This window comes from Asterias amurensis, chromosome 7 (assembly GCF_032118995.1).
Source record: "Asterias amurensis chromosome 7, ASM3211899v1".
NCBI classification, from domain to species: Eukaryota; Metazoa; Echinodermata; class Asteroidea; order Forcipulatida; family Asteriidae; genus Asterias; species Asterias amurensis.
In genome coordinates, this window is record NC_092654.1 from 22,629,400 (window position 1) to 22,639,936 (window position 10,537).

General features: G+C 38.2%; 1 protein-coding gene across 1 annotated transcript; it reads left to right on the forward strand.

Annotated features, from left to right (window-relative positions):
- Window positions 1-79: 79 nt before the first annotated feature.
- Window positions 80-10,490, forward strand: LOC139939347 (uncharacterized). The gene is made up of 3 exons (XM_071935149.1): window positions 80-731; window positions 9,278-9,459; window positions 10,344-10,490. The coding sequence occupies exons 1-3, from the start codon at window positions 251-253 to the stop codon at window positions 10,473-10,475; spliced, it is 795 nt and encodes a 264-aa protein (XP_071791250.1). The 5' UTR covers window positions 80-250; the 3' UTR covers window positions 10,476-10,490.
- Window positions 10,491-10,537: the final 47 nt, after the last annotated feature.

A 10,537-nucleotide genomic window follows, 5' to 3' on the forward strand; every position in this document is an offset into this window, starting at 1 on the left:
AATTCTAGAGAATTATACGGGCAGTTTTAAAACCAAGTACAAATGGGATTCACTCTGCTTTGCACCGGTTATTTCGTGATGTGTTTGCGATCGAATTACGGGCTATAACTTTTGATCGCAGACACTAAAGTATATACTTGGGGTTTACAGTTTATTGCACTATAAACCTTGGTAGCTAATTTTGGGGTTTGTTTTGTTTGTGTTTGGGGTGCGTATATATTATAGTTGTTATTAGGTGATAATAATAATAATGCAGTGGAACTCTGATACTTGGTCGGCGACCACCACGGCAGAGACTACCGGGTCTCAACTGTTTTCCACCCGGGGTGGGATAAGCAGCGCTTACACCAAGAGTGGGGATACCATCTCTTCACCATCGACCCATCAACCCATCCCGATAGCGTGTCGATACCCGTATTACAACAACCTTGATCCTGGGGCTTCATCCTCCCTGACTGGTATCTCCCCTTACGGTGATGATTTCTCAGCATGGAATAGCTTCGACTTCGGTACGGCCAACCCACACCAGAGATACCACAACCCGTTCACTACTCCGGCTGCACCGACCCCTATCAACCCGGCCGCAGCGGCGGTTGCAGCGGCAGCTATTGCGGCAGGGTCGAGCCATCAGAACCCAAGAGACAACTACACCACGGCAGCAGTGTCGACACCAAGTTCTGTGTATTCGTCGGCAGGCCATCGGAGCAATAGTTACCCTTTCTCCGTACCAGGTAAATAACAAACGATTAAAGTAATATTTTCAGCAATCCGTATTATTAAATAAGACGAGGTCATACGACATCTCGAGTCTGCCCAGTGATATTGGTCATGGTGACCCGATCTAGCATGCAAGACGTAGCACACCGACGTAGCCGAAGCCGAAGTCCCGTTTCGGCAGTCCACGAAGGAGAGAACCTCTCCAGTGAGGTTTCGCCCCATGCGAGCTCCTCGGGTTGGGCTGGCTGCAAGCTCTAGGGCCCAGTTTCATAGAGCTGCTTGAGCAGAATATAGGCCTCCTGCTTAAACAATTTCTGCTTAGAAAATATAAGCAGGAAACAGCCAGAGATAGTACATAAAGAGACGGTATTTTGGCTCGTAACCTCATTCTGGTAAGCATCTGGTTGTGTTTGGCTTGTGTTTGTGCTCAAGCAGCTCCATGAAATTGGACCCTGGCTCTTAAAGCCATTGGACACTTTCAGAACAGAAAAAAAACTAAAGTTCACAGATTTACAAATAACTTACAGGGTTTACAGAAGGTAATGGTGAAAGATTTCTCTTGAAATATTATTCCATGAAATGCTTTACTTTTTGAGAAAACATTAAAACAATGATCAATTCTCGATATCGAGAATTACGGATTTATTTTAAACACCATGTCATGACACGGCGAAACGTGCGGAAACAAGGGTGGTTCTCCCCGTTATTTCCTCCCTACTCCGATGACCGATTGAGCCTGAATTTTCACTGGTTTGTTATTTTATATATAAGTTGTGATACACGAAGTGTGGGCCTTGGACAATACTGTTTACCGTAAGTGTCCAATGGCTTTAACTGCAAAGCTGAAAGCAGTAAGTTCACCTTTGTCATAACAAGATATACAATGGAACCATTCAATATTGTTTTAAACAGAAATATTACGCACTTTTTCACCGTGAAAGTAATGTGGTTTAAGAATAACCATTATGAGAAGTCAAACTGTTTTGTTCAGCAGGGTTTGAAATTGAGTCGTATGATACCTGTTTGCTTGAGCAAGACACTAAGCCAATCTTCATTCCTCCTTCGTAAAGGCGTTAGTCCCGTGTGTTAATGCAGTCACTTATCGTTAAGAGAAATGGTTTGCCCCGGTGTTTCTGGCATTGGCTGCCGAGTGCGCCGCAAAAAAAACCTAATCATTACTCATAAACAAAAACTTAAAACCTCTTTAAATTTGATCCTGGCTGTGGCTGCTGAATGCGCCGTAGCACCTTGTAAACCATTATAAGGTGCTACATAATTGGGTTTTAGAATTCATGTTCTATACCTTCATGCTTCAATAACATATATTATTTCTTAAAGTTTGTATATACTCAGCGCCTTGAGTACCTTGTTGGTAGACACGTGCGCTATATAAGACTTTCAAATTGCTGTTTTTGTTCAAGTGCTTTAAACACCAACCTCGTCCCCGTGGTTTACTTTACTTTCAACCATGTTTACAATAGTAAACCCTGGGATGGAAACTCCTTACTTGGACCCTGATTGGACGATGACTTTACAATATTAGAATATGTTTCATATTCATAGTACAGCCAGCCGCCGGCAACCAACAATGTACAAACAAGCTATTAAATCTGGTACCCTACTATGAGATAATGACAAAGATGTGAATTTCGAAAAGTAGCCAGACTATATTAATTTGCATACGTATCCCAAAAATTTTGATATGCAAATGATCCAATACCAGGGCGAATCATCATCACCTTTAACAACAACAACAACAACAACAACAACAACAACAACAACAACAACAACAACAACAACATCATCATTACCACAAAAATATAAACAGCAGCAGCAACACTAGCACAACCAAAAACAACAACAACATCATCATCAGCACCCGTAACAGCAAAAGCAACAACAGCAGCAGCATGATCAGGAACAACTACATGAACCTCAGGACCGCATGCGGTTCATGTACAGCAGCACCGATAAACACAATCAATATATAAAACACACAACCAAACACTGTTAATAACATTATTTTTTACTTCAATAAACTTCAATCTAAATTACATCATAGGATGATAATAAAATCTAAAAGTGGGTGATAAAGATGACAGTAAAGGAGATTTCATTGTCACTGTTAATGTTCGTTTTAAACAACTACGTGCTTTCCATTGAATATTTCATTGTGATTTAAACTTTATGTTTGAACAGTTAGGCCTAATATTATACTTGATGTGGCAGTGGCAACTCTTGCTCATAAGAGAACTCACATCATAATAAATTATTTTAACCAAAGACAATCTTACACAATTAAATTTTTTTTTTTTTTTTTCGCAGACCAACATATCGGCATAAGTTAGAAAAGGACATCTCTAATGGGGGCTGGTGTGGACATAAATCATACGTGACTTTAAATTGTTTTGTTTGTGGTTATTCACGTTTTAGCATAAAACATAGCTTTCAATGAAACCGGGCGACCCAATGTAAGTACAAACGAAAACAACAGCATTCTCACAGAACCTAGAATAAAGTTTGGATAAATGGCTTGGCTTTTTCAAGAGCCATGTATTTTGTTGTTTTATTGAAACGTTCAACGACGAATTAGGAAATTATACGGGTAGGGAAGCAGTGTTGATCGCCAATAATTTCGCCCGTCAAACTTGCTTTGAATAACAACGGCTATCGCTGAGAGCTAGCGGGCCCAAGGCTGCTGCCGGTCGGCCCGTAGTGGCTTGGAGGTTGTGTAGGGACGGAGTGGTCTTTGTTACATGCTAATAAATACATATGTGGGCAGATGCGAAGTTACAATAGTTCGGGGATGCCCCAGGCCCATTCATTGTAGACCCGCCTCCCAATTTGCCAAGCCTGCAATCCTCCCAATCCCCACCTCACTTTCTACCCCGATGGCTAAAATGAATTTAAAGGCAGTGGACACTATTGGTAATTACTCAAAATAATTATTAGCATAAAACCTTTCTTGGTGATGAGTAATAGGGAGAGGTTGATGGTATAAAACATTGTGAGAAACAGCATCCTCTGAAGTGCCATAGTTTTCGAGAAATCAGTAATTTTCCAAGAATTTGATTTCGAGACCTCAGATTTAGAACTTGAGGTCTCGAAATCAACCATCTAAACGCACACACCTTCGTGTGACAAGAATGTTTTTTTCTTTCATTCATATCTCGCAAGTTCCAAGACCGATTGAGCTCAAATTTTCACAGGTTTGTTATTTTATGCATATGTTGAGACCCTGACCAACTGTGAAGGCTAGTCTTTGACAATTACCAACAGTGTCCTCTGCCTTTAACCCCAAACCATGTACATCTCTGTCATGGTTGTAGGCCTTCAGTGTTTAGCGAAACGTTTGTGATCAATGAAGTTGACATTCTATTTCAACAAGAAATTAACCAGAAAAACTTTAGGCCAAAAAGTAAACAAATATATACTAAAAAAAAAACGTGTTGAAACCAACTCTGACGAAAAAAAACCCAAATTTTTAGAAAAATAGCAAATGTTTCGGGCGGCCATTTAAAAAAATAAAAAATTTAAAAAAATAAACTTCTTCCTTTTTCCAACAAGGCAGGGAGCTGAACATAAGGTTATACTGTTTTTTTTTGGCCTTGGTTGACTTAAACAAAAGCTATTTGTGAAAAATAGCACAGTTGTCTAAAAAAATGTTTCGGGCGGCCATTTAAAGAAAAATATATTTATAAATAAACTCCTTCCTTTTTCCAACAAGGCAGGACGCTAAACAATAAGATTCTAGTGGGTTTTTTGGGCCTTGGTTGACTAAAATCAAAAACTCCCAGATTTAGAAACACTGTTCAGATTTCACACAAGGCCAGTCAAAAAAAGAAATGGACATTGTCCCCGGTCAAACAAAAGTCGCTCTGAAGGTTCACACTGGAAGATACACACGATTGTAAACGATATCACACCGGTACCATGCAAAAAATAATCCATAAAAATTTTACGCCCTCAATCACCTTTAATCACTTTAACATAAAACGTGTGTGTTTGCCTTTCCAATTCTCATTATATTTTATGTCAGAGGTATTATTTTACACACTTAAGATTTTTGTTTACAATTCAATTTAACTTTATAATCGTTATAAATTAAGACTATATAACTTAGGAGTGCTGTTCACTTTTTATTGTTTTAGTTGGCTGAGTGGTGATTGTAATAATTTTAATTGATGGCCTCACTATAATAATTTATGTCAGATAATAATTGTGTACACTTGATAGTCAATGGAAAAGGTTGATAACAGACCGTAGTACGTGTGAACTATTTGATGTGGCAGGAGATTCTGTACCCCCCTCCCACCCCTTCCCTCGGAGACTGTTCCCCGTTGCGAAATGTGTAGACATTTTCTCTGGTAGCGCCCTCTTTTGAACCAAGTTTTTTTTTTACAATGGAGGGGGGGGGCGCATTACACCAGCGACAAAATCCCAGAGACCGGTACGGTCATCAACAAATCGCAGGTTAAAATCCCACTCTAGTAAATTTCTTCGTTCAACTTAAAATGTGTCAATCACAAAAGACACTATAAGGGTGTTTGTTTAACTAGCTAGTAGAGTGTCTTTGGTAACTGTGTCTTTAAAATCAAAACGTACTAATATCTATTAGTGTGTTATGGTTTCCTTTAACATAAAGTTATATTTATTTGTTATGTGGCACATCATTCCTACAAGATAAAATTGAATAAAACGGATTTTGGCTAATCAGTTGAAAATGTACAGAACTTATTAAAAATGTTTGCTTCGCCCAGTTTTTAAAATCTCGAGCGATGAACTTTGCACGCATGTATTCCCAATCATCAGTGGGGTATAGGCTGCACCTAGAAAGTCTTAGCCAACTAAAAATCTACACAGTTTTATTTAGTCGTGGATGTTCAGACAACTTGAAAAAGCGGGTGGATTTGTAAGAAAAGATTAAGCATATTGTACGAGGAGGTATGGGGGTCATTATTCACCCACAACCCGCAACATTACGAGCCTGTACGAAAGCAATTAGACAATGGAAAAAAAATGGAATTAGCAACAGCGTGGCGTACTAATTATTTTTGTATAATGACATTCAACGGTTATTAATAACCTTCGGATAATTACAAGTTTTCCTCCTAATATTAGTCGCTATTGGGCTGGTGGATGAACGTGACACCAGGCTAGCTTCTTCTCAACATCACACATCCACTATCCTGCTCTAAAGTAGAACACTGGGCCATTCCAACAACGTTATTCCACGTAGACCAGACACATCTCTTTGGAACCCCTTGCCTGGTGCACGTTTCCCTCAATCTATACAGTTTGTTTTATGAAGGCCGGTAATTCCTACTTTCAGCTCCCCTGAGTTATTTTCACTTTAAAGGCAGTGGACACTATTGGTAATTACTCAAAATAATTAGCATAAAACCTTTCTTGATAACGAGTAATAGGGAGAGGTTGATGGTATAAAACATTACAGCTCCCTCTGAAGTGACGTAGTTTTCGAGAAAGAAGTATTTTTTCACGAATTTGATTTCGAGACCTCAAGTTTAGAATTTGAGGTCTCGAAATCAAGCATCAGAAAGCACACAACTTCGTGTGACAAGGGTGTTTTTTCTTCCATTATTATCTCGCAAACTCGACGACCGATTGAGCTCAAATTTTCACAGGTTCGTTATTTTATGCGTATGTTGAGATACACCAAGTGAGAAGACTGGTCTTTGACAATTACCAATAGTGTCCAGTGTCTTTAAATGTTCTCTTCTTGTACAGCCCTTTACAAATAGTGGCTTTTAGCATTGTTCGAGGCCAACCTTATTTGTGAATTAAGTCGGAGCTTTAAGGTTGTTACTATGAGTTAGCCTTATGCCTACATAGTTTATTTACGCCAAAACAGGCGTGGCCCTAACCCCACTACGGAAAACGCATTTACAATCTACCAGCGTGGACGACACCAACTACAGTTGAATTATCAGTTTTTAAAATGGATTCAGTTAAAGGATGAAACAGCTACAACGCATTATCTGTAAACACAATAGATTTCGAGGGTTCTTCTTCCGTTTATGGCATGCTGAAATTATTATGATACTTTAATATTGGCAGAATTTGTTCCAATTTGTATTTTATTTTTATGTATTTGTTTCTAATTGTGCATATATCGAATATCTAACAAGTTTCTGAACTGATTAAATATTCAGGCATTGGCTGATTTGTATTATTGTTTGCGCAGTGCGTTAAAACCACTCAGTGGAACAATGAAGCTAAAATATACGGGTACCACACGTTTTGAAGATGCCACGACACGGTTGGCTAATCACACGCTTGCTGAATCATTATGGCAGGCACGGATGGTAGGCAACACAGCTGTACAACTTTGATGTTTTATTGCTGTAAGACCACAGAAGATGAAAAGAAACACATTGACAAACTGAAAATTATGTTTAGCTGTGTGGGGTTTTGTTCTCGTTGGGACCTTTACAAACATTTTAAAGGCAGTGGACACTATTGGTAATTGTCAAAGACTAGCCTTCACAGTTGGTGTATCTCAACATATGCATAAAATAACAAACCTGTGAAAATTTGAGCTCAATCGGTCATCGAACGAAAAAAAAAAAAAAAAAAAAAAAAAAAAAAAACACCTGTCACACGAAGTTGTGTGCGTTAAGATGGTTGATTTCGAGACCTCAAGTTCTAAACCAGAGGTCTCGAAATCGAATTCGTGGAAAATTACTTCTTTCTCAAAAACTATGGCACTTCAGAGTGAGCCGTTTCTCACAATGTTTTATACCATCAACCTCCCCCATTACTCGTCGCCAAGCAAGGTTTTATGCTATTAATTATTTTTAGTAATTACCAATAGTGTTCCCTGCCTTTAAGCGTGTATTCGAAGGTAAGAACTGGGTTCAACTGCTTCCATTTGTGAATGCATGATAAGGCCTTATATAATTTGGTAGTTGTCAAAGACCAGTATTCTCACTCACTGTTCCCAACATGCATAAAATAACAAACCTGTGAATTGGCTCAAATGGTCATCAAATTTGCAAGAGAATTATGAAAGAAAAAACACCCTTGTTGCGTTACTTTGTGACTGTGCTTTCAGATGTATAATACAAGATTTCAACTAAAGCATTATTATTTAAGAGAGAAATTACCTCTTTCTCAAAAACTATACTAGCAATTATTTTGAGTAGTTACCAATAGTGTCCAGTGACTTAAAACATAATCGTTTGCGTAACACGACTAACACTAGATTGCATGGAAATGCACTGAAATTACGCTAATAATAATTTGGTGCGAATCACTTTAAACAAGTGTTATATTTATATACTGATTCTGACCTACTTTTTTAGTTTCGCCAGTTTAGAATAAGAAAGTTTTTATCCTATCTTATCTATAGCTTCATTACACTAGACTTGAAAACAATCTTTTATGACCAAACAACATTATTGAAGTAGTTTTTAACGACCGTCTAGTGCAGTCAACTTTGTTTTAGGTCCGACACAGATTCTCGTGACCGTTTGAATTATCGTACACGTTGTAGTTTAGAAACTTATTGTTTTTACATGGTGTTTTCCGACTCCCTTATTATCAATATTATCTAAATGAATAATAATTTAATCTCAACTGAATTTTTAGATCAATTTATTCCAGCAAGCCCCAGAACCCTCATATTGTACCCTCCTCTTTGTCCACTCCCTGTTTCCTCTGTACGCTTTGATCTCTTTCATCTATGGTCTTTCCATAAAAAATGCCACAATGTGGGGTCCACAAAACAGGCCTTTATTCACTGTGTCCGGTTTAATTCAGCCTCTGCAGATAACAGGACACACATTTGTTTTTAAATTTGACAGCTGGTGTCCGCTCCTAGTCAATACATGTTTTGGCTGGTACCCGTTTATGCATAAACGGGATACAAATCGCGTCCAAAATGGCGTCCAACATACCCAAAAATGGTCATGGTTGACTTTTTTTCTTTTTTTTTTACTTCCAATAACAAAAAAATACGTCAACTGGTTTGTTGCTTTATTTCCAACAAATTCAACACTATTTCTGAATGTTTGTGAAACATTACAACAAATTGTGGGTTTTTCCTTTGCATTTATGGCCTTCTATAGTTTAACAACCTCGGTTGACAAAACTCGGGCTGTGACGTTGCAATAGAAAGGTCTAACAGCCCAAAGTTTTACCAACTTTAAAGTTGGAAAACTATGGAAAGCCCTAAAATGGAAACAAAAAAAATGGGGAAAAAACACCAGACAGCTATGTTTGTATCATTGCTACACAATTTTTCAGACATAATATTGAATTAATTGGAAACAAAACAACCAATCATTGGATAGAGGTGTTTTATTTAACTGAAAGTTTGTAGAAAATTTTGAATTTGTTTAACGCAAATGGGTTATTTTTTTATTACTAACATTCGGAATCCCATGCCAACCAGCTCGGTTTGTTTATAAGTATTGTTGGAAAGGTCTATCACAAGCAATTTCTTTTGTCCATGTTAATTTTGACGCAATTAAATCTTTTGTGAGATGTCTTTTTTGTACTTTTAAACACTAACAATAAACAATTTTATCTTTCATAGGTTCGTCCACGCCGTCTTCCGTATGGGTGTCGGCTGTAACCTCGACCCCAAGGAGGGCGAAACGAAGACCGTACTCCAAGCTGCAGATCATTGAATTGGAGAAAAAGTTTCAGGATAACATGTACTTGACACGAGACCGGAGATCGAGGTTGGCGGAAGTTTTAAACTTATCCGAGCGACAGGTATTAAGTGATTTATTAAATCTCTTAAATTTATCAAATAAATTTATCAATTAACTACGATTTTTGCCCGGTCTAAATGCATAACCTGTACTTCATTCTTGTCTATAGGCATTTCCTTTGTCTTCTTCTGCCCTGTCGTCTATTTGGCTGTAAACAGGTTAAGGGCTCAATTAAATTTAAATGACGTTCAAAAACAAAGCAGGAATTTTTTTGCAAAATGTAAACTGCAAAAAACAGTTAATGGCCCGACGTTTCGACCCTAGCCTACTCTTTTTTTTTCTGAAAATGTAAACTGTGGCAACGGTGTTTCGTAGCCCAGTGATTGTACACCGATCGGTCGATCGGTGGGGCGGGGTTCAGTTCCCGCATATATAACATCACACAAAACATGCCTAGCATTTTCACCGCAAATTTGTTCAACAAGTAGGCCCCTTATGACGTCACCGTGAAGACTATCATTGGCTGAGAGTTGCACGTGACACGTACTTGAGAGTTGCACGTGACACGTACTTAAACGTGCACATTTCCACCATTTTACATATCTGAACAAAAAGGATGGACAACCCATTCTCCCAAAATCTGGTAGGGTAAAAACATTATCCACGTTCAAATAAAGTCCTTTTTCGAAAGTATCATTTTCTGCTATCAGAAATTAGGATTTTTCAGTGTACAATGCAAAATTTCTACTAAAAGAAACCAGAGCCTATATAGCGGGCGATACTTAATGCATCTGAAGTGTGACCAACTTCTCTAAAAGATACTTGTAAACGGAAAACCAACAGTGTACTCACTTTCCGATAAATTACATCAAATAAACCTCAATTTTCCCATCTTGCCTCTTCTATATTTCCACATCTCCCCTTCCTCACCTAACCCTTCTACAGGTCAAGATTTGGTACCAGAATAGAAGGATGAAAATGAAGAAGATGACTGAGAGAGAAAAACAAGAGAAGGAACAGATCGAGAGGGAAAAGATGGTTTTGGGCACCAAGTATTTCCCAAGTCATCATCATTGACATTGTACACATCGATCTCTTAGAAAGAAAAAAACTAACATGTGGCATTTTCTAAAAACTTG